At 36.7% G+C, this 25991-nt stretch overlaps 1 protein-coding gene across 4 annotated transcripts in view; it reads left to right on the top strand.

The window, feature by feature from the left end:
- Positions 1-3890: 3890 nt before the first annotated feature.
- LOC149534774 (uncharacterized) overlaps positions 3891-25991 on the top strand; it is a 154531-nt gene continuing 132430 nt past the window's right edge. For 2 of the 4 annotated variants that reach the window (XM_089803536.1, XM_089803534.1), the window contains exons 1-2: positions 3891-4350; positions 4525-4620. In XM_089803536.1, the coding sequence (XP_089659662.1) occupies positions 4105-4350; positions 4525-4620 (342 nt within the window). In that variant the 5' untranslated portion in view covers positions 3891-4104. Of the gene's footprint in view, positions 4351-4524; positions 4621-4757; positions 4891-25991 lie in introns of those variants that run through there. The other 2 variants (XM_089803535.1, XM_089803537.1) reach the window with 2 other exon arrangements.

Genomic DNA, 25991 nt, shown 5'->3' with positions numbered 1-25991 from the left:
TACTTACCTTTACAATGTCATCAATATTTATATGACAAAATCTTCTATGCCATAATCAAATATTATCAATTTTAGAAACCAAACAACTTATCTAAGTATGATTTAGCTGAAAGATATTACCTCTAGTTCGTGTACCTATTTCAATCAATTTTCCATTCTTGCCCTTATTTGTATATGTCTTCTCATTGAATTTAAAAAGATATCCCTTTTCAACAAGTTGTTCAACAATCAATAAGTTATGTTTCAATCCATCAACAAAATATACATCCTTATTGTTAATTTTACCATCAAGTGTAGTAGATCTCTTTCCCTTAATATAACATAGAGTACTATCTCCAACTCTGTCTACAACACCATCATAACTATCAAATTCAACAAAATTATCTTTGTCACTTGTCATGTGATATGAGCATCCACTATCTATTATCCTATCAAATTTGACTCATGTAATGTGAAATTGTATAGGATGTAGTTTATGGCATTACATATATATTTTCATTGTGACAAAAGCGACAAATTAAAGTTTTAACAATGCTAATATTTTATGCTATCATGAAGCAAAAAATCAAAATAATAATTCTATATAACAATGAGATAAATCCCCTACTATACACATCTATACCCTTGTTATGTAATACAACATGGCTTATTTACATTACTTTTCATCTCATTTCAGAGAGGATCTTTTGATGAATAGTATTTGTTTGTCTTTTTCCCACTCAAGTTCCTTAGGTGGAGGTATTGTAACTATTTTGTTGTGAATGTATGTTCTATGCCATTTTGAATTTATTTTTGTAGAACAGATTTCAAGTTTTAAAATTATACTACGAAAGTATGCTTAACTCAATAGCTATTCTACTCTTGTAAACATAATCAGAACATGAAAATTCAAGAAAATAATCAAATTGAAGCAAATTTTGATAAAATACCTATTTATTTTTGTTTCTCTAAGACTTTTCATCCTGGTCACACTTTTTCCACCATGGTTAGTATCATTTAGTAGTAGTAGTACTAGAAGTAGAAATAATATATTAGGTAATCACCTAAACATGCTCTAGTAAACTACAAGGTCCCTTTATGCATTTTTAATGCTAGACTAAATCTCTTTATCTATTATCCTTAATTGAATCTTGATTTAATTCGAAATGCTTTATACTTGACCACCTTGTCCTAAGTTCCAATTAAATTAAAAGAATCATGTCCCCCTTTAATTAAATAAAATCCCCAAAGTCCCTCCTATTTCTAGGTGCGCACATGAAAATGATTATTCCTATTTAAAAAAAAGAAAAGAAAAAGCATTTTGTCGACACATGTGAGGGCACACTTTTCAAGGTGTGTGGGATCTCCTTTCTCATCCACACATCTTTTGCCTCTTAAACACCAATGTTGAGTTTACCTTTTGGAGATTCTTGTGCTCAAAGTCAACACGAGACTCGTTCTCCATTGCATATTTTGCCTCTTATTCCCTACCGTCTAGTTTTATTTAAAAGGAGGCCCTCTCCTTTCTCTCTCATATCTCATGCTTGCTCTCTAGTGTTATGCTGTCATTTTGTTTTCTCACACTCTTGAACACATTTGCACTCACTTTTCTTAACTTTCATTCTTAGCTTAGATTTTCTTTATGCACTAGCTTAGCTTAGATAGTCTAATTAGGGGTTTGTAACTCTTTCATTCTTGTTAGCTTAATCTTTCATTTCACTTAGCTTAGCTTTCATATTGTATTGCATACTTGTGATTCTTTGATATTGGTGATCTTGCCTCTACTCCTTTGAATCTTTTGTTCTATGGTGCACCTTGCAAGAGTTGCTAACTAGGTTCATTTGAGAGCCACCGTACTATCTTGAATCCTTGCATGTCATAGATAGGAAGCTATAGGTCACCTCTTGGGATGCTCTTTAACATGCTTTCTCTCAAGTATAATGGTCTATACAAGTGTGATACATTTTGGACATACACTTTGCATCATCATAGTAAAGTACTCTAGATTAGAAAACCAATATAGACTTTTCTAATGAGTTTAACTTCTCTAAAGACTCCCATTATGATTTGGGAAACATTATTGTGAATGTTAGTTTTTTAATTTCTTGGGGTTTTAAAAGCTAGGACAAAGCTACAACATATGTGAAACCACTAGCATACGTTCTTGAGTTTGGTGATCGATGCAACATGGGCCATATTCTTGGATACTTATCCTTGATTAGTTTACCATGCATCTCAGTGTGATTTTGTTAACTCACTTTCATGGTTTTATGCCGTAAAACCCCTCTCCCTTATTTTATCAAGCTAAACTAAAAAAACATGTGGATGGTGTAGTGCTTGAATCTACAAACACAGTGATAGTGAAGATAAAAGTCCCCTATTCTCTATTTGTAGGGAATTTATGATAATATTGGTGACATTTGGACCCATGGAAAGTATCTTCTCCTTACCTTCACTTGATATACTTGATATAAATGATCTGTTGAATTCGTCTCTATCTCTTGGAAGCATGCAAGGAGAGCATTACTAGTATATTAATCCTCTTTACCATATCCCTAACTCATGCAAGTCTCACATGATATACCCATGTTCTTTAAAGTCTTTCGAACATTTTAACACATAATGTTGTGAATCATCCTTCCTTTGTTGCTTGCATACATGTAAAATATTTTTTCTTACCTTAAAGACTTGATTTTTTTTTCAATCTTCACTAGATAATAATAAACATTCATCGAGGTTTATGTGTATAGAAATTCCATCGTTATTTGGTTATTGCATCAAAGATCATTCTAGTAATTTGAAGAGATAATGCTTATTTAGATTCCTAAATTCAAGTTTTGTATATAACACATATAAAAGTATTCAAGTAACATTGCATTGATTGATTCTTCTATTTTCATAGTTTCTAGTATATGCATCTTTCTTAACACTTTTTAGATAAGAATCCCCCTTAATAGATTCCATGAAACCTCTCTTGATGCACTTCAACTTGTTATCATCTAAGGCTAACTCTCTTTGCTTCTCCTTAATTAGTACCATGACCTCCTATCATCATTGAAAAAATGGTTTAAGTTTGAGAAAGAAAAATGCAAATTTCTCTAAATATTTATTTACAAAGAAATATTTTTTTAATTTGGAAATTGTATTTCCAATTACAATTGCATCAAATATCCACTACATATAATTCCAACAAATAAAATGGATACACATCAACACATAGATTGGTTTGAACTTGTTTGTTTGCCATGACTTGTCACCCACTAGGACATTTCAAGCCATCTATGCTAATTGAATAAAAAGATCCAAGAAGTGTTGGACTATCTTTCAATATCAATATGTGATTCTTTTTCTTGTTGAAAAGGTAATCTAATAGCTTTCTTATTTACAACCATAATATATGACACCTTGATTATATTTAATAATACATACAAGAAAATTTAACTTAACAATATTATTTTTATTTAAGCAAGCAATAAAGAAGACAACACACTAATTAAAACTTTATACATTATGAAGCAATAATTGAAAAGAAATAGAATAAAACAAAATTAGACAATTAATTTTACCAATGCCTCTCCTTTCATAAGTAAAAAATTATTATACAATTCTACAATACATTCAAAGTTGGAAAGATTTCTTAGAGAAAAATTAATATAAACAATCAAAGATGAACAAGATTATTAAAAATGATTTATTTACAACCAAACGTTAACATAGGTTTCATCATAAGACAACATAGGTTTCATCATAAGATAACATCCGTGGACAACATATATAGCTTATTTGAAGGAAACAAAATAAAGCTGGTGGTTTTTTTTGGTTATGATCCATTAAAAAAATCAGAAATGGAAAAGCTACGTCATGCATTCATTCAAATCACGTTAAAAACATCCCATCGAAATACTCAAACCAAATCTCAGGGCTCAGATGGCTCCAAAATTATTAAAAAAAATATTGAAGTTACGAATCACGGAAAGACGCTTTATGGAGAATTTATCCTAAAATGTCTGAATCAAAAGATACAATTTTATCTGAAACTCGTAGACTTTAGAGCGCTTGGGTTGACATATCGCTGTTTGTTGCACACGATCAAATTGACTGTAAATATTGCAATTTAAGGGTAATATGGCAGACGAATTCAAATTGATTCGTTGGGGGTATCCTGTGAAAACTAACTCGGAGGAATGCGTAAAATACATCGATGCTTTCTTCCAGCAGGTGTTGTGCTACGGAGCAGACCAGGAGATCATTTTGAAAGCAGGAGAAGCAGATGGAGATTGTGTTCTTGCCAACACTCTGATCGCCTCCTTCGTGGCTGCCAAAGCACCCAAGGATGCCTTGCTCCACCTCAACGCTGCCCAATGCAAGCTGGTAACATTTTAGAGGAATTGTAAAGAGCAGTAAAAAATGTTTGATATTTGGGGCGCACAAAGCTGAAAATGCCCTATAAAACAAAACAATGCGGCGATTATTTACTTTTGGACAACATTTTGTTTCCATGAAATTAGGTAACAGTCGCAATTCATGATTCATTTTTGGTGTCAGGATGTGGCAACCGTGTACGAGAAGATGGTTTTTAAAGCGGTTTCCAGTTGGGTAGAAGCACAAGACCCAGAAGCTACCCTTGATTTGCATTCTCAGGTCCTTTCCTTACTTCAACTCTTACGTTTGCAATGCCCATAAGTTGGAGGACAATCAATCAGATTACTTCTATTCACTTTCTAGGACTTCGGTTTATCTCATGGGTATCTTACTTAGCGTTTAACAGGGATTTTTAGCTGCAGAGGATAGTACAAAATATGTAGACCTATATGTTCCGTGGTTTCACATTACAATTTAGTTGCAAGATTCAATCTTCAGAGTCCTTGCTGCTGAAGATTCCAAGCCTCCATGCTGATAATTCCAGAGCATGTATGCGATTCGGAAAAGCATTTTTTTCTATTTATTCAATTATCCTAAAGCACACATACCGAGATATTTCCTCATTAATTTTTTTTAATTGATATGCTTCATACAGAATACATAAAAGTATGTCATTGAATGGTTAACAACATGCAACGACATTTTTTTTTCATTCTAACCACGTGCATATTCCTTAAGGAGACGCTGCCCTTGAACAAGATACCAAAATCAATATTTGAGCTCTCTCCAGCGAACACTCTGTAGTCCTTGCCGTGCAAGCATGCCATATTAAACCGGTCTTATAGATGACTTTACTCAAATTCTTCGCAAATGCTCATTATATTCTTTCAAGCAATGCCTACAGATGGATCTACAAGTTTTACGTGCCATAGCAGCAATGCGCGCAGGCTCTGCAGACTTGGTGCAACATCTATGGAGAAGGTTTTTGAAGACATACCGTAATAGAGTTTGGAGCATAGCTTCTAATCCTACAACCAATATGTCGAACTTGCTCTTCAACAGCTCTTCTTTCTTCCATTTTTCTTTCTCACTTGTGACACACCATCGACAAACCAGATCGATCCACATTTCCATCTTCTAGAGTGACCATTGACAAACCAGTTTGATTCACTTTTCCAGCTTGGAAATTGTCTTGTTCTTCATGATAATAAAGTATGGATCAGATATCTACAAAAATATGAAACCTTTGTTGAACTCTTCTATTTTTGTTTGTCTGTTTGTTTTTGATCTATGTTGCTGTTTGCTGGGTTCAGCAGAATCCCTTCGTATCTATTGGGTCTGGGACAGGGGCTCACCTAGGGTACACCCCAAGGTGCATTCGAGTGAACCAAAGCAGATCCATGGGCTGCCCACAAGAAAACCCATGGGCTGCCCACTAGAAAAACAAACAAATAAATTCATAAACAAAAAAGTATCAGCATTTGTGAGATGCTTCTACTACAACAGTCCACATTATATATGCGTAGTGATCCCATTGTATCTTGTCTTGGAGAAATGTGCTTTCCGCAATTTCGTATTTGCAAAATGTGGGCAACACTATGAATTTTTCATAAATTTGTAGTTTAACTCTCTAAGGTAGACGTCTTGAAGGTGTTTCTCTAAGATAGACATCTTGAAGGTGTTTTTTGAAGGCAATTGACTATACCCTGACTCGGCCCGAGTTTGTTGTCCTATAGATGTCATTTTTGGAGATTTTTGTTGATCTTTTCTTTGTCTTTCTTGCATTTTTGGGTTTATATTCCTGATTGCAAGTGCTCGATTTTTGAAAATCTCAAGGTTTGATTGTTTTTGTTTCTCTTTATGTCCTAGTTCTTTTTCTTTTAGAATTCCAGTTGTTTTGGGCCATTGCAGTTTTAAAGACATGCTACATTTAAAGAGAAAATGAAGAATGCAGGAACTTGTAATTAGATTTCAAAACCCCAATTGCAAATTGTCTTTACAAATCTTCGTTTTAAATACCTGCAATCAGGCTTTTAAAGCCTGATTACAAGTTCTCTCTACTTGTCATTTTAAAATGCTTGTGATTTGCAAAAGTGATTATTTTCCTGATTGCAAGTGCTCGATTTTTGAAAATCTCAAGGTTTGATTGTTTTTGTTTCTCTTTATGTCCTAGGTCTTTTTCTTTTAGAATTCCGGTCGTTTGGGCCATTGCAGTTTTAAAGACATGCTACATTTAAAGAGAAAATGAAGAATGAAGGAACTTGTAATTAGATTTCAAAAACTCCAATTGCAAATTGTCTTTACAAATCTTCGTTTTAAATATTTGCAATCGGGCTTTTAAAGCCTGATTACAAGTTCTACAAGTTCTCTCTACTTGTCATTTTGAAATGCTTCTGACTTGCAAAAGTGTTTATGCAACTGTCTTGGTAAAGAGGCTTTGTTTTTAAAGAATATATCACTTGGAGTTGGGACTTCAAGTTGTTCTTTATTTAAAAATACTTTGTAATAAGCCCTGTTGGTACCAACTTGACAAACACCAATTTTCTTTACTTTTCAGCAGTGTTCCATTGGGACGTGTCCCCTATGATTTTGGGGTCATACCCGTCTTGGGGACAAAATGGGGATGTGGGGATGGATTCTTGCCGTCCTCAAAGCTGTCCCCTTGTTGCCAAATTTGGAAACATACCTGAAAAGACAAATTTTTTTGGTCAAGAAACTTGGGGATGGCTTTGCCGTCTCCCAACCATCCCCTCCAGCCGTCCCCAAAACTGCTGGCCATTCCCTTTTTTTCCAGCTAGTCGAGTAAAGGCAAAACACTCCCCCAATTTTTTTGTTTTAATTTTTGCTTTTTGTGTGGGTCCCTAGTTGTCTTAAAGACATAATAAAAATACATAAACCATATTTGGTCCATTAGAACACTAAAACACTGACTCTTCTACTCATTTTAAGATTTGATGTACTTGCTAAGAGGAAGAAAAAAACATAGAATAGCAACAACAATGAGGAAAGATTGCATTTAGTATTTACTACTTACTATTTTAGTTGGATTTCTCTTTATTCCATTTTGATTTCATGCATGATACTTGGAACCTTTAGGCATTTTGCTTTTTGCTATATATGTATGTGATATTATATGTATGTGATATCCTTATAATGGAAGTACTTAGTATTTGTCATTTGATAATTTTCTATGTATGGATTTTCTAAAATGTCTATGGTGAATGATTTATCAATGTTATGATATGCATATTTGAATTTTGTCTCTATATAAAAAAATCCTCTATGTTTTTAATTGCCGTCCCTTGAGGTCCCATCCCCTAAATTCTGGCTTTGATCCATCCCCATACCAGAAACACGTCCCTGTCCCGGAAACTCCATGGAACATAGCTTTTAGATGTTTGGCGTTTCTCCAAACACTTTGCATGCAAGCTTAATCTTGCTGAACTTTCTTTCCAGATTGTGCTCTTCGAGTTTATAGGCTGCAAATGAGGGTATTGAACACTTCTAGCAATGCAAGGTTGTTATAAAAATGATAAAATAGTTGTTTCAGACCTCTGGTAAACAATTACAGGACTGAAATTACCTATTACAGCTAATAGACATAAAGACAAACACTTGCCACACGTCTGAATATGCACCTACAACCCCTAGGCATTTCTACAAACACTTGGCATGCATAATAAGGACTGAAACACATAACTTCAACTTGACATTTAATCAAACAATTGTTATGTAACCTTGTAACCCCAAACATTTTACAATGACAATTAATAATAATTGCAACTTTGAGAATTCAACTACATTATAAACCAAATTACAATTTGCACCTGCAACCATCAATGGTGTTTGATAGAAACTTGCAGCAGTAGAATGCTCACATACAGGTCAAATTGCATGCCAATTAACTTCTCTCTCGATGATATTTGCAGGCCTTAAATAGAGTAGTAACTGCCCTTGAAGTCCCACACAGATATGGAAACACAAACACCAATATGCAGCCGCCTTAGCTTGGAAAATTCTTAATTGCAAATGCTGGTTTGCAGCACACTCAGGCATTCAATTTCAGGTATTACAGACGCCTGATTGCCTTGCACTTACATGCTCTATATTGCAGATATCTCACAGTACCAACAAACAACAGCTTGGGCATTGGGAATGCAATAACGGCTCACAATTAGAACTATGACACTTGATGCCAAACTCAGAAATAACCAACAACAAATACCAGATGAAAAAAAATATGTGAAAACCTCAACAATTAAAAAGTCTTCCCAGTCACAGAAACCAGAATGGAAGACACAAACCAATACTCTTCTCAGCCATAGTAGCAACAGTAGAGAAAATGCTCAGAAAATCAGACTAGAAATCTCAGTACAAAACCATTATACTTCAGCAATGGAATTGAAAATCAGAAATTCAGAAACCCTCACCAAGACAAATAAAATCAAAGAGACATGTATTATTTCTTTTTCTCTATGAAGTCTCTTTTATGATGCAACTTGACTTCTTGATCACACTTTTCACTTAAATGCAAACTTTACTTCTGGTTGCATATTTGAATTTGTAATAATATAAAATGATAATCATTTCCTCCCAAAACTTTAATAAATTCCTTGGCATAGGCTTCCATGAATTAATTAAATAAATGGCCCCTTCCAATGATGACTCATCCCTCAACTTAAGTGAAATTATAACTTTATAATAAGCCATTTAATGATTTAATAATAATTTGGCCACTAAAATAATAATAACTTCCAAAATACTTATCCTTTAAATATGTCGTCTGAAACATGAGTCACCTCTATTATTTCCCCATGTGACCAAATGCACTTTCCAGAAATAGAAAGGGTCCCTCTCAATCATCACTTGACTTGCCATAAATAGTTCAATTTGAGTCAAACGAAGACCACACTGGAACATATTGAATTGTGAAGAAGACAAGACCCTCTCATAGCCAAGCCTTTGCCTCAGAAGACCCTCTATCCACAATAATTAGCGTACGAGGATCACAACAATAGGCTAATCCCCCAAACTTCGATGGTGGCAAACATGGGGACATTATAGTCCATCCTCCCCGATATTGCTTGTCCTCAAGCAATCATCGGAACCAAAGGCACATATCAATCCATCGGGATTCCAAGGAAAAGCATGTATGATGTCGCTGGCATCATATGAAAACTTTTGTGATAATAGCTCAATCCATAGAGCTATCCTTAGTATACTGCCACCATACCAACATTGACATCTCAACCAATCCGTAGTGCTAAACTTGTCTCCACTTGGATCCTTGTAGAGACGTAACTCACATCCATCCATAACAAAGAGAAGTGGATATCTGATATCACTTGCTAGATCAAAAGTCCTTGCAGACCCTACCAAACTAACATAAGTATGAAGCTTATTTGTGCGATAGAACTAGCGCTCCCAAAAGTATCTGTGCCATAACCTTGATATATATCCACTGCAAAACCGTTGTGGATATGTTGACTCTGCAAGTAGATTGTTACTAACTTGCAACTACCAACCCTATCAACTACAGATGGTACAAACCCATCCCATAGATGATGGTATGGAAATGGAGCCAACCCACACTTGCGTGAAACCAAATCCTCTACCTATGGGTCAAAAGTAAAATGATGAGCACTCAACAATGTGTAATGTTGGTAAAATACCCAAATCTTCGTCAATGGTTGATCGATACCAAACTTGGAATCATGAGATGACTCCAATCTTTGACTCCGAACTATTGGTCGAGCAGGATCCTAGTGAATTCTCTCAGCAAACCCAACCATGAAATCCCTATGGGGAAGCATGGTAGACATAGTCTCTACAATCTTTTTCACCAACCTCTGAATGACACGAGAGCCTTGAATGAGAGTACCCTCAAACACTCTATATGAATCTTCCCGCACATCTAAACTCTCCAAAATATACTCCATGAAAAACTCTATGCAGTAGAAAATATATGTGGAAGCATCAACCTGCTCCTGTGCTACCCACAATTGATCCCTTTGAAAACGTGGCACAACAGGAACCACACTATAGTCCTCAACTAATGCTATGACCTCCTCTGTACCTATTGCACCCATATCCTAGACGGATGTGTTAGCTACATCATTAGGTCCATCATCCCCAACCGTAGAAGCAAACTCACCACTAACTACAATATGCAACTGAACAGGATCTGGGGCTGGTGTTGATTGTACCCGTTCTAACTCCACAGTAACCTCCTCCAACTGTGATTGTGACTCCTGAAGAGCCAATTGAGTACACTGAAGAGAGTCCATAGTCACCTCAAGCTCTTGGGTGAGCTTAGCCACCTCCTCCTCTTTCCATAACAATGCCTCATAACAGGTGCCACTCCACTCCGTAAGGTATCCCTATCAACAACTAACTATGAGTAATTATGCTTCAAGATCTTGGCAACCTCTTGAAGCACATGAACCTCTACTAGGGAAAGACTACTATCACCGTGCTCATTTGACATAGGAGCACCCCAACTAGATGTAGCTAACATCTAATGAATCGCATCATGATGCTCAAAAGATGAGGTGATGTCACTAGCACTTACCCTTAGCTGATTGGCCACATGATGCCTCTATAACCCCTGTCTCCTATGCACATTTTCTGTCTCACTAACTGCACTGTATAGGAAACCGAATTAGAATTGCCCACCAAAAGATCACTCACTGCATCTGTGCTACCAACCTCACACACATTTGCAATCGAGGTACGAGTACTTGGTACCTCAACTAACATGTCCTCTGAAGAAGCAAAAGCCCTCGTTGTATCACACTCCTTGCATGACTCCACTTCCTCCTCAACACAAAGTCCTTGTATATCCCGATCTTGGGACTTGTCCAAAACCTCTTCAGAGTGATCACCCAATAATTGGCAAGGGGTATTATACCTAGTGCAGCTCATAACATCATCAACTATGTCCATATGATCTACATCCACAACTCCTAATAAAGCCTCAATTGCTTACACCTGACTTTGCACACATGAGTCAATGTTAGGCTGTGAATCAATAAAGCTAGAGCATGAACCCACATCTACTAACTTTGTTGAAACACCCAAATCACCAACATCACAGTTGGGTGACTTCATACATGCATCGGTCCCATCTAAGGAAGAAACTGCCTCCTGTACAGAAGCAATATTATGACAGCTGACATATAAATCTCCAATAACGATTCCCTCCTCGAGAGAGCCTGAAGTATCAGTGGTAACAACTCTATCAATTGCCTTTGCACTAACTACAACAACAACTCTAGTAGTCTCAACTTGCTAAAGCTTAGTGACAATATCCTCCGCTGCCACTGACACAACCACCTGTCCCTGTGAAATAAATCCATCATCAACATTGCGGATAGGACTAGTAGGCACCGTACTAAATATGGGTTCATCTGCGTCATGGACACTTGTCGTCGAAAACTCAAGCCTCCTTCCTGCCAACCTTCTAAAGCTGGAAACCATATACCTTGCTGCCCTCTCAATCGTATCTGGATTCGACAAGCTCTCCACCATCCTCTGCTAATGAAGCTAGAGTTACTCTACACTCTCTCTCAAGGAGTTTAATTTCCTGCTATCTTTCTTACTACTCTGCCATCTCCCAGAACTACTAGGCCTCCTATATCTGTCTATAGCTGGAAAAAGTTAAGAGTGCTGGTCACTCAGCAAACAACAACAGATCTGAAATAAAAATATTTTCTTACCCCACAGGATGGAAACTGCTCTGGTACCACTATAATAACCCCTGTTGGTACCAACTTGACAAACACCAATTTTCTTTACTTTTCAGATGTTTGACGTTTCTTCAAACACTTTGCATGCAAGCTTAATCTCGCTGTACTTTATTTTCAGATTGTGCTCCTTAAGTTTATAGGCTGCAAATGAGGGTATTGAACACTTCTAGCAATGCAAGGTTGTTATAAAAATGATATAATAGTTGTTTCAAACCTTTGTTAAACAATTACATGACTGAAATTACCTATTACAGCTAATAGACATAAAGACAAACACTTGCCACTCGTCTCAATATGCACTTACAGCCACTAGGCATTTCTACAAACACTTGGCATGCATAATAGGGATTGAAACACATTAACTTCAACTTGACATTTCATCAAACAATTGTTATGCAACCTTCTAACCCCAAACCATTTACAATGACAGTTAACAATAATTGCAACTTTGACAATTCAACTACAATATAAACCAAACTACAACTTGCACCTGCAACCATCAATGGCATTTGATAGAAACTTGCAGGAGTATAATGCCCACATACAGGTCAAACTTTGCATGTCAATTAACTCCTCTCTTGATGATATTTGCAGACCTTAAACAGAATAGTAACTACCCTTGAAGTCCCACATAGATATGGAAACACAAACACCAATATGCAGCCGCCTTAGCCTAGGAAACTCTCAATTGAAAACGCTGGTATGCATAACACTTGGGCATTCAATTTCAGGTATTATAGATGCCTGATTTCCTTGGACTTACATGCCCCATATTGCAGATATCTCACAGTACCAACAAACAACAACTTGGGCATTGGGAATGCAATATTAGAACTATGATGCTTGATGCCAAACTCAAAAATAACCAACAGCAAACACCAGATGAAAAAAATATGTGACAACCCCAACAATTACAAAGCCTTCCCAGCCACATTAACCAGAATGGAAGATGTTGGATGGATATTTTGTAATCAACAATTTTGGGTAAAATCCAGTCACAAAATAGGATGACCAACCACAGTGTGTGAGACAGAGTCTCTCCTACCTAAAGGGAAGGCTCCCCCTTCTCACTGTTCCTTGGATCAACTCAAGGTAAGCAAGAAGTTAAGAGATTTTGTAAAGGGGTGTTACCAGTATTCTTTCCTCTTAACTTTCAGGAAAGAATCCACTTACCCGTGGAGTGAGTAATGAGCAAGATGAAATCTTTAACTACACTTCTATCTAATAGCTAGAAATGGTGATACCGATAAACCAACACCAACTCAAAGGCTAGCTGAAAGAGTACTGATTTGGCTCTAAGTTCGGTCATAATTCTATATGAATAAACTTTTTTATTGGAGCACAAAGACTTCTAGAAGTAAATGATTCTAACTATTTTGTGAATCAAGAAGAGATATAAGCTACAGACAAAGCTTCTAGTCTATATATCTCTACAACCGCTCCTAGTCAAAGTTTCAAATCCGGTTGCTTTCTAACTTTTTTAAAACTCAATTATCAAGAATGCAAAACATGTGAATCAAAGACAACAAATGCAAATTACAGTCAAAGCTTCTAACTTGCATAAGTAACAATCACACTCAATCAAAGTTAAGTCTCAATTGATTCTTTGTACTCACATTTCTTTCAAAATGACGCTACACAATCAAAGTTATGCTTGCACAATTTCTCCAGATCTCTTGCATACAATAAAAGATGATTTTTACAATGAGGGGGCACTCCTTTATATAAGCAAAAGAGTTGAGAAAAATGTGGAAAAAGTGGGAGCAACTCAACCAACTTTGACCCTGTCTAACTAAGAAGAGAAATTATAGGATTACATGTCATTACACATGTAAATTGTATTACATGGAATTACACATTTGCATGTAATACATTCTCTTTGATTTACAAACATAAAAACAAAATAACAATCGTAAAGATTGTTCTTTAGTGCCTTGAATTTGATGATGATATCACGCATTGTAGGAAGATAAAAAATCTCCATTGTCTTTGATATGGCTTCCATTCTAACTGCATCGGCATATGCTGATTTCACAATCTCAGAATTTGCCACCAGAGAATCTTGCAAGTGCTTTGCTAAAGATTTATACAAAACAAACTTGTTCATTGTATGAGAACCAAAATCTTCAGAATCTAAATCAGCATTGGTCCTGATTGGATATTCTGAAGTTATCCCTTCAACTGCAGCCAAACTACCATGTTCTTCAAGAATTTGGCATCCCATTTGTTCAAAGTCACATGTGATCCCAACTTCTATCGCCTGACAATCTTCTAAACTGGCTTGCAACTTTCTTATGAGCTTTCTCAGTGTCTCTTCCTTGTAACCCACAAGTCCATGACATTTGTAGATCCTGTCTTTAGTGATGAAGACGTGGAGTGGGTTGATTAGGTAGATTGGGAGGCAGAGGCAGTAGCGATGGCAGTTGAGGAGGCTACAACGCAAGGAGATCGAGTGCAGGACCTTGAGGCTAAGAGTGATGGATCCGAGTTTGATGATGAAGATTATGTGGGTGTGGATGAGGATGAGGATATCCCTGAGGTTCAACCTTGAACACAAGGAGAGAAGATGGCTCTAGAGTCTTCCATCACTTATCTTAGGCATATTCGTAGGAGGGCATAGGCTACTATGAGCCTTAGTCTTCTACACTCTAGATGATATTTTGATATATGTTTTGAACTTTTGATTCCATGGATTTCATATATTGTAGACATTTGACAGTGACACTATGTTTAACTTTATATTATGTTATTCAGTCTTTTTCTTTCAAAAATTCACTTTTATACTTATGTGATCTATGCAAAATTGTGTATGAGTGTTAAGTAGCTTTTATTTATCTCAATTATTGTGTATTTGATGTTAATTGACTAAATGATGCATGGAAAAATCTTTAAATCCTTAAAAATCTTCGAATTTCATGGGTTTTTCAATTTTCTGAGTGTTGGCCGAGTCTGAGTCTGAGCCCAATTTTGACTTTCCGAGTTAGAGGTGAGTTCGAGTCCCATAACACTTGTTTGAACCCTAGATCAGAATTTGTTAGTATAAGGTGTTCCGGTTGATTCACTAGAATGTAGTATATTCTACTACCATGAATGGTGTGGTTATATAGTTGTGAGAAGATGGCAATGATGGTGTATTGGACCAATGACATGGGTTTTAAGGTTGTTAGTGTATCAGTGTGTGATATTCATCATGTTGATGACATAGTCTATCCAGTCCACACTGTGATTGCTAGTTCAGTAAATTGCTTTCTTTGTACCAGCATTTGATGAACATTTACTTCAAGAAATGTTGTGGTCAACATGGTGTTTTGGTTTCTCTCCGATGATAAGAGGACAAATAGTTGGTAATGTTGATAGTGGTGTTGATATTTGAGTTGCCTAGGTATATTCGTTCAATTGCAGTTGATCCTGACCTATTTCATTTGCTTTTGGAGGATGTAGTATGGCACATTTGGATTTCAAATTGAGTCTTGCTTGATCCACAACTAATTTTTGATAATGTTGAATGCATTTGAGGCTGACCCAGGCTATGTTGCATGTTTCATTTGTTAGGTCCTATTTTAGCCGATCTAACTAATGTTTTTGGATGTTGCGGAGAATATATAAGGAAGAATATATTATTTGAATGTGTGTTAGTTGGTATGAAGTTTACTGAGGTGTGAAATCAATCAGTAATGTATCAGATGATTCTAAAGTGTGCAAGATCAGCGTGAGAAAACATTTGGGCACAAAGAGGACTGCACTATCAGCATTTTTCAGATGCTTAAACTACAACAGTTCACATTGTTTTCATCGTAATCTCACTGTATCTTGACCAGGAGAAGGGATCTTTAGTTTACAAGTTCGTTGTATCTTACCATAGAGCAATGTGCCTTTGCTTGCCAGTCCATTCAAGGAGTGGTGAGCTTCCTTGGTAGTGAACCTAAATGACCCTTGTAATTTTTATTCATATACAATTAGTTGATCCTCACCATGGTTTTCCCTCCTTGGGCTTTCCACGTAAAAATCTTGGTGTTGTGTTGTGCTTGTTGTATTTTTATTCTTTATTTCTGCATATCTTTTTAATGGTTTAAAAGTTAATGAGTAGTTAAGCTTTATTATTCGCGGATTCCTCCCGCCCCCACATAGCATCTGAGTGTGTTCATTAAAACAATCCTGATTTCTGCTTGGAAATCTAAGTATGATTTGCTTTTTAAATATGGAAAATCAACTTTCTTTTCCAGGAGAAGATCTGTTAATGTTTTATATCAGAAATGAAGATAGATAAATATTAAAAAATCAAAATAAATGAACAATAAGACATAACAGATGCAACATTGGACACAGAGAAATTATACTGGTAAAATTCTCCAACTTGAGGGAGAAAAAACCAGCCGCAAATATATCACTTATATAATAAACGTGCAGAAGTCTGAAATATAATTTGCCCAAACACAAGGCTCAAACTGAAGTGATGATTAACAATACTCCTATAATCTGCAGACAATAATAAATACTACTTTTGTATCCATATCATGAAACAATTCCTTTGGAAGAATATATAAAATTGTCTTGACCCTTCATTGTCTTGCCATTACAAAGTGAACTCCCTTTGTGGTCTTAACCCTTCATTGCCTTGATGTTACAAAGAAGATGATGTTGTGTGCTGAGTTGGCTTCAATAATGTATTTATTTATTTTGAATACAGGAGAAGAAGATAACTCCCGCAGCTGTAACATCAACACTCCCTCTTAGCTAGGGAGGTATCTTTTCACATATCCATGACACCCACAATGGCTACACCCATTTGTGAAAAGAGTTTAACACAAAATCTCTCAACGTTATAATGTCATAGAGTCCCTCAACATGACACTGTAATGTCCCCTTTCCTAATTGTGCTGGGAAATAGGGATAGTTGACTACTTACTCCAGACTACAAGGAAAATTCTCTTATTTAATCTGTATTTATTCTTATAGAATATAAATTTTAATTACAAAATGTTGTGATAACCAATACATGTATTACTATCCCAATAAATAAAAGTCACTTCTATGTTTTAGGACTTACAAGGAAGATCTCTGAATTATATATTTCATCTGGATTTCTGACTTGTAATATGAATTACAAAGTTTCTAAGAATTGCACTTGATATAAGTCTAATAATTCATAATTATGGAATATCTTTATTGTTCCTGGTCTATCCTTATGAATAGGTCATAGGCTTCCAATATTGCTTACAGCAATTCTGTTTGTGAGCCTGGTTTTGGGCTTAATAAATGTATATAATTTGTTTCTTACTATGATATCAAATTGTATCTCATCGACTCATAGTTGAGGAGGTAATTGTTTCTAAGGAACACAATTCTGAATTGGATTTGAAAAAGATGATAGGATCACTGATAGAGTAATAGAGTGAAAGATTCTGTAGATGTTTGCACTGAATAATTTATATATATGTCTGTATATATAAGTCTGATATAACAGTTACTGATATAGTACAGAACCTGATATATAATACCTGTGATGTGATAATAGTGCAGTGTAGTAACGTGAACAGGAAACTGCAGACTCAAAGAGTAGTTGAATTGCTGTGGAGGATACTAGCAGTGCCGTTAATCGATTGTGTTCTCTCCCAGCAGCGGTAATTGTAATATATATAAACCAAGGAGTCATGTCCACGTAGGGACATGACTCTACGTGGTACAAGTACCATGTAGGGTCATGTCCCTATGTGGACTTAGTTTTGCTAACCTTTAATAATCCCTCACGATAATATGGAATTGGGAGTTAACAAGTTCACCGAACTATGTATTACCAATGGTCAACAATGATTGTCATATTACCAGTGGTTAACAATATTCAGTGCATTATATCGGTGGTTTATAATACCACGATAATAATGTGAGAAGAGCCTGACAATTATAAGACAACCAATATATGATCCAATTTAGATTTGTAAATCATATCTCATATTTAAGAGTCAGGATATATATATTGATATTGGCAAGTATATTTATACTTATTCTGATTTATGGCAAGCTTCAATTCGACTGAAGCTACAACTTTAACAAGATTAGTATACAAAAGGAGTTGTGAATTAATCAGTGATGACCCAACCTTTATTTTACATTGATAGCAATCAGCTTCTGAGTTTAACTGTACTCCTCAGTCGTTGGTGTAAATGGATTATACTGGTTTGTTTCCTCCACATAGATTCTATGACTGTATTTGACGCCTGTGCACTAATAACTCTTATTCACTGACTGCACAGGGTTGACTTGATCGCTCAACTAGGCACGAGTAGAGGTGTCTCTTCCTGAGTTCTATCTGCCCTGTCTACCCCTGTGTGTGTATATATATATATATATAGTGATGGTTTTTTACTTGATATCACAGTGATTATGGTAGTAAGCACAATAGGTTATTTAGAAAACCTGGATAAATTTTACTCAGCGTGGTACTTTAATATTTTATAGATGCGTAACTCAGGATTCAAATACATAGACATGTATTGCAAGTATTATAGGTTTATCAGTTTCTAATCTCAAAAAAACTGTATATCTTTGACATCATATTGCTACTGTTCCTGAATATATATTGAGGGTTAACTTGTCTTGACCTTCAACAGATGTACCATGAAACTGGACTTGATATTTATAGTTGTCTGAAATGACTGTAATTTTTATACCAGCCCATCCTATTCCCTATATAATGTTCGAGGGTATGCAGACTTTCTGAATGTCTATCTGTCAAAGAGTGATTGATTTTTATTGATGCTCTCTCTAATCTTCAACTGTTCTGACTTCTCTGATATGATGATATAATCTATCCAATGATTACAAATACTGGGAAAATTCTCCAACTCGAGGGAGAAAAAACCGGCCACAAATATATCACTTACAATAAACACACAGAAGTCTTAAATACAATTTTCCAAAACACAAGGCTTCAAACTGAAGTGATGATTAACAATACTCCTATAATCCGCAGACAATAATAAATACTACTTTTGTATCAATATCATGAAAAATTCCTTCTGGAAGAATATATAAAATCGTCTTGACCTTTCATTGTCTTGCCATTACAAAGTGAACTCCCTTCGTGGTCTTAACTCTTTATTGCCTTGATGTTAGGAAGAAGATGACATTATGTGTTGAATTGGCTTCAATGATGTATTTATTTATTTCGGATACAAGAGAAGAAGATAACTCCCGCAGCTGTAACATCAACATTCCCTCTTATCTAGGGAGGTATATTTCCGCGTAACGATGACATCCACAATGCCAATTTGCGAAAAGAATTTATCACAAAATCTCTCAACGTGATAATGTCATAGAATCACTTAACATGATACCTACAATGGCTACATCCATTTCTGGACATGTGCTGGAGTCACTCATCGCGATGTTGTCATGGAGTCTCTTAACATGACATCCACCATGGCTACTCCCATTAGTGGAATGAAACACATGCGCAAGAGCTTATCAAGGAGCCACTCAACGTGATGTCGTCATGGAGTCTCTCAACATGATGTTCACCATGGCTACTCCCGTGAGTGAAAAAACCAATGTCTCTCAAGTTCTCTCACCTCATATTTCTCCATCTCAGGGAAATATGCATTTTAGTACATAGCGAGAATCATTGACGCAGAGACACCATTCTCAATAAGGACACCATTCTCCATAAGGACAAGCAAAATCTCAAGAATTATGTTGTAGGGATCGGGCCCCTATATTGTCTCTTGGAATTCTTGCAGAGTCTGTATAGTAAGCTCCATCTAATCACCAAAAATAGAACTCCCAACCTCAATAGCCCAAAGGCCTACAAATACCTTGACAAAGGCATCTCAAACACTTGACAAAATCTCATAAGTTCACATTGCTTTTGCGAAGTTTATTTCATGGATTGAAAGAGACTGTACAGAGGGACCAGGTTGTCAGATCTTGGCTTCCCTGCCCCTAGCTATCAACCTCCAAATCTCAAGGCGGCCAACACATCATATTTCTGACGACAAACAAATTCTGCACAACATTTACAGTGTCCAAGAGCACAATAACCAATGGTTTGTTCAACATCTTTGATGCTTTGGCTTTGAAGGCAATAGTCGCAGCGGCTGCACTGTTGCCACCTCCGCCAACAACGACAACTGCCACCTGTCCACCTGATGGAACCAATGCAAACTTCTTTCTTTCGACCACTATTACTTCCAACAAATACCTTCCTTTCAGCTGACCCAGTAGAAGATCTATTATCTAATCATTGCAGTGAATCCTAGCTTAGTCAATGATCTTTTTGATGTCATCTACAAAAGGGGAGGTGTTACTGCCCAATGCAACCAACAAGACAGCTGCCACAATCTTCATACTTGGCTCTCTTCTTTTCCTGCACACACCATGCCTTCTGTCTTCATTTATAGAATGCCTCCATGTGCTAATGAACTTTGAATGATGCTCATAAACTATCATCTATTGTAATGTGTATCTAGTCTTGAGAAGCGGCAAGGGCATATCATACAAAGCCTTCACAAATAGTGATGAGCCATACCCTGAAAGTGCTACTGGTAAAGTAGATTCCTTCAAAAATCTATCAGACATTCAATTTTTCACAACTTTCCAATCCCCCCCCCCCCCTCTCTCTTTGTCTCTATGCACAAGTCCTTCTATGTGCCTTTTTTTTAAAAGTTATTTCCTTCATTTGAATCAGTAACTCTCCCTTCTGCAATCTGTCGTTTCCCCCTTTGTCTGTGCACTTTGTTACCTTCTAGAGGTTTCTTCCGCCCCCCTCCCCCCCCAAAGTGAAGCGATGCATTCAGTAGCAAAATGGAATACACTCCCTCCAAAGCAATGTCGTCCACCCTTTTGGGCTCAAAATTGATGACTCAGACCATCAGACATAGACATGCAGAGCAATTAAAGTAAACACAACAAAGGAATTAATTGCAGAAATTTTAACCACTACCAATAATAATATTAATCAACACAAGTCTTACGACATCAATACAAAAAAATAATTTAATACTATATTACTCATCTAGATATGAGATACGAGATGAAAAACCCCGATCCTCCTTAGTGTTGATGTGAGTTTTGTTCCACTACAACATGCATATCAATTACTTAATGTTTCAAGGAGAAATACCAAACATTTAATCCTCTCTTGATATAAGGTCATCTCTCATGCTAAGCTTGCAAAGTAAGATCATGAAATGACTTCAAGGTTCCTGCTATTGTGGATAGTCGCATAGTGAAATAATGTGATTTTTTGGTTATCACAAAGGGACATACGCTATTCATTTAATGAATATCAACCCTTGCACTTCTAGAGATTTGGCTTCACAAGGTGCAATGAAAATTTAGTTCAACTAGTCCATTTCAACTCCAACTTAAACTTGTTGGAGATTGTAGCTGTGATAGAGATCTTTATCTGTAGAAACATTGACGTTATTATCATTATAGTCACCTTCAGATGAAAATGACACTTATGATTAAATTGTAATGTTAAATCTAAAGACATGTGTCACTTTACATGTGTTGAGACATGGAAATACAAAGAGTTGTATTTGAAAATAAAGAATTATGTTTTGGGAAATTGAAGAGACCTTCAGTTGTAATGTGAAGTCTCTTCTCTTGTTATATATTGCATAAAGTGAAGGACATTGTACTCCTGAATTTTATTATCAATAAAATGATCTTTTGTTGTGTGTGGCTGGGTTTTTCCCTTCATTCTCGAAGGGTTTTCCTAGGATATTTCTGTGTGTCTCTTGCATCTTTTCTGGTTGTTCGTTATTGCCGTTTATCTGATTTTTGGGCTAAAATCTTACAAATCTTACCGCTACTTCTACCTCTAACTCGGAATGCAAGGAATCATGGATGACTTGGACTCTACTAGATGTAATCTCACCAACGGCTTCACCCACCTAGTGCAAGCTTCTATGGAATAGTCAAACGGTTTTCAAATCAATATCTTCTCTCCAATCCCATTAAATGGGTGCACACTAAATATTGAATATCAATTGAGGTTTAGTGCATTCAATCATTGGCTTATCATACAAGGCACTCTTACCATCAATGCTCTTGTCATTCAAGTGAACATCCACAATGACTTCTATTCAACTAAACCACTTCTAAACAACATGAAATGAAATGAAATCCTAAGCTAAGTGAGGAAAGATGGATTACCATGCAATAATACAAACTTGATCACAACAATTCACGATGCAAGACACAGCAATGAAAAGTAGAGAAAATTTAGCATTATATTAGCAACAGATCTCCAACAAGTCCCCTTTTTACAAATGAGAGTAGTCCTTATATAGGGAGCTCAAATACAACGAACGACCAAGATTGATTTGAAATCAAGGGCTAAGATTAATCCACATAAGCCCTATTTAAGGTTTCATAACCACTTGCTACAAGCATTAAATACTCACCCAATTACAATCAAGCACCACCTTGTGGGCCAATTAGAAAATCTTAAATTACATTGCCTTCTTCAACTAATGGATGTCATGTCCCCAAATTTTAATGTAATAATTTAATATAATAAATTAATTAATTGGTCCCAAAATTTAAATAATATAATAAAAGGACCTTTAATTAGTTAGTTTAATTAATTAATATGGGGCCCAAGTTAATAATATTTGTATTTGTGGTTCCGATTGATTTAGTATATCTCGGACCCATTTTAATTGTTCCATAGGTGTTGCCATCGGCTATCTTTGTAAAGCCTCGGGAATTCCTCCGAAGGGTATTTAAGCACGACATGTAGATAGTAGTTGGTATGTGATTTGAATTATTTCTTTATACTGCGAATTCTTGTTGGGATTCACTGTTGTTCACAATTTCAGAAGTGAAAGATCTTCCCTACTTGGCTATTCCGGTTTTGGTGGGATTCAACCCTCACCCTATTCTGCCTCTGTATTACTTGGCTCAGATCTAACAAATCAGAGCACCATCTTGTCTGCAAATATTAATTGAAGTTTATCTGTGTTCAATCTCCATTCTTGCCTGACATTTATTTGGTGAATTTGGAACTCCAATATTGTTTATGGTTGTATTGACTAAACCCTTTTTCCACCACCGTGCAACTCCTTTCGTACAACTTCACTCCGCCATCTATTGCAATCGTACAACCACCTACACCGTACGACTTGTATGACCTCACCCAACACCGTACAACAATCTGAACCTATCGTATGACCAGCTCAACCCAGCCTCACACATTGCCATACTATTCTTTCCCTCTATCGTATGGCCTATTCTTGGTTTACCATATGACCTCCTGCCACATCGTGCGGATTTCCTATTGCACCGTACTTGCTGTATTGTACAAACTGCCTGTTGCATCAAACAGATCCCCTACTGCTTGCTATATAGACTCCCTACTGTGAGGACAAAACATTACAATGGTATCAGAGAAATTGCCTTCGGGTCGAGATCCCCTTCAAGAAGTTATTGCCTTCGGGTTGAGATCCCCTTTGGGTCCAGATCGCCTTCGGATTGAGTTCCCCTTCAGGTCGAGATCCCTTTCAGACTGAGTCCCCTTTTGAATGGAGATCCTCTTTGGACCGAGATCCCCTTCAGATCGAGTTTCCCTTCGGATCAAGTTTCCCCTCGGAACCGTAGCCCCTTCGGATTGATTTTCCCTTTGGGTCGAGATTCTCTTTAGATTGAGTTACCCTTCAAATCAAGTTCCCCTTTGGGTTGAGATTCCTTTTGGATCGAGTTCCCCTTTGGGTCGAGATTCCCTTCAGATCGAGTTCCCCTTTGGGTCGAGATTCCCTTCGGATCGAGTTTCCCTTCAGATCAAGTTCTGCTTTGGACCAAGATTCCCTTCAAATTGAGGTCCCCTTCGGATTGAGATTGCCTCTGGACATGGATCCCCTTCAGGACAAAATCCCCTTTGCGCTGATATTTCCTTTGGATAAAGATCGCTTTTAGACCGAGTTCAACTTCAAAAAATTACAGTGGTATTAGAGCTTTTGATCTTGCCAGCCTGTTGGGATGATTGAGAGATTTTGGTATTTGGATCACACTATGGTGCCGAACAACAATGGAGGGTGGTGGTTGACGGCACTACAAAGGATTGACAAAGAGCTCAGTAGATATATTGGAAGTATGTTTGTGTAAGGTGAACCAATTACCTTAAGATTTATATAGAGAATCTTGTCACCAATTAAGGATGCCTTAAGTCAATACAAGCTTTTGAGACACCATGACAAGGAAAAAAGGTTGGCAGTTGCAGCATGTCTTAGTCAGGTCTTGAGAATTTCGGCTCCAAAAGCACCGTATAATGATAAACCATGATAGAGATATTGCATTTGATAGTTGACAACTTTCAGAGTCTTGATGACTTCAGCAGTGACCCATTTGGTAGGAGATCTACAATATTGGAGAATTGTGCAAATGCAAAATAATCACCTCTTAGATCTCAAATTGTAAAATTTGGTCCGTGATATGTTTCATCATTTCTTGGTCACCATCAAGGAAGATCATGATACTAAGATTTCAATTGCTATGGAGAGTCTTATGATTTTTTGCATTGAAGAGATGGATGAAATATCCTAACCCATCACATCTATGTTATGGGCTATCCGTAATCTAGAATGTATCCCCTCTATAACAACGTATAAATTGGTTAGTAATGTTTTCAAGCATTGGGAAGAAAAACTAATATCTCATTTGCACAAGTGGGGGAAAATAGATGACAACGATAAGGGTGATGCATTACGTGAGGAGAATCAAGGCATGATTACAGGGTTGCTCTAGGAGGATTTGCTAAATCTTGTTACTACACCAACATGGGGAGAACACTTAAAAAAGGAAGATGTTGCTTGCATGGATCTTGTGAAGACATGGATGGATCAAGTTGTGCCCATCATCGAGGTTGTGCTCGTTGTCGAGGCACTATCAACTGTGGAAGTTCTATTAGTTGTTGAGGCTGTGTCCGGCATCAAAGTTGTGTGTCTCACCGAAGCTATGTCCATCATGGTCATGTCTATCGCCAAAGTTGTATGTCCGTTACTGTGGTTGTATCCATCACCATAGTCATTTTTGTTTTCGTCACTGTCATCGTGTTTGTCACCGTAGTTGTGTATGTTAGCATGAATGTTGATGCTACTACATTGGGGGAGTACCCTGAGCATTGGAGAGTATTGACATGTTGCATTCATGACTTTGTTTGTCATTGATGTCAACATAACATGGTTTCTGTAAAGACTGGTTGAGTAGCAGACATATATCTTAATGGTACGGACAATGGTTTGATTGTCTGGTGATACACAGTCATGGACATGTTTTACATTGTGTCCTGATGACATGGTCAAGTGTGTAGAGTCTAAGTCGAAGATGTACGGAAGTTGTACCGGATTTAAAGAGAGCAGTTCAGGAGACAGAGTATTGGGAAAGCAGTTCCTGATGTTTGTTTGCTATATTACATCTGAGATGTAGTAAAGAGATGCACAGTCAGGCAGTAACAGAGGACAATCTATTGATGATGTCAGCTAGTGCGCAAGACTTAGTATCGCATGTGTGAAGTTTTGTATAGATTGTGAGCCAAAAGTGCTATTGTAATTGTAATTAATTAATTATCTTATTATAATTAATTGGGAAAGCCTCAAGGCCGACTCAAGGAATTATTTTGAAGATATTGTATAAAGGAAAGATGTTTTCCTTGTTTGTAAATGTATGGAATGCGATTGGAGCATGCGAAGTGATCAAGTGTGAGAAGGAGAAAAGTATTTGAGGAATGCGAGTAAGCGATCCAAGGGATTATTGGATGCAAGTTTTGTGATCTGGTTACAAAATCAAAAGAAGCAAAAGTCTAATTGACAGGACAGAGAAAGAGGAAGGAGCAGTACAGTACAATCTATTATTTTGCAAGGAATAATACAAAGATCATTTGGATAGTGGGTTCTGATGGAG

Source organism: Cupressus sempervirens, chromosome 10 (genome assembly GCF_028749045.1).
Source record: "Cupressus sempervirens isolate cs-2001-9-10 chromosome 10, ASM2874904v1, whole genome shotgun sequence".
In the NCBI taxonomy this organism is placed as follows: Eukaryota; Viridiplantae; Streptophyta; class Pinopsida; order Cupressales; family Cupressaceae; genus Cupressus; species Cupressus sempervirens.
Note: the sequence above shows the minus strand (reverse complement) of the source record. Positions and strands in the feature narration are given on the sequence as shown.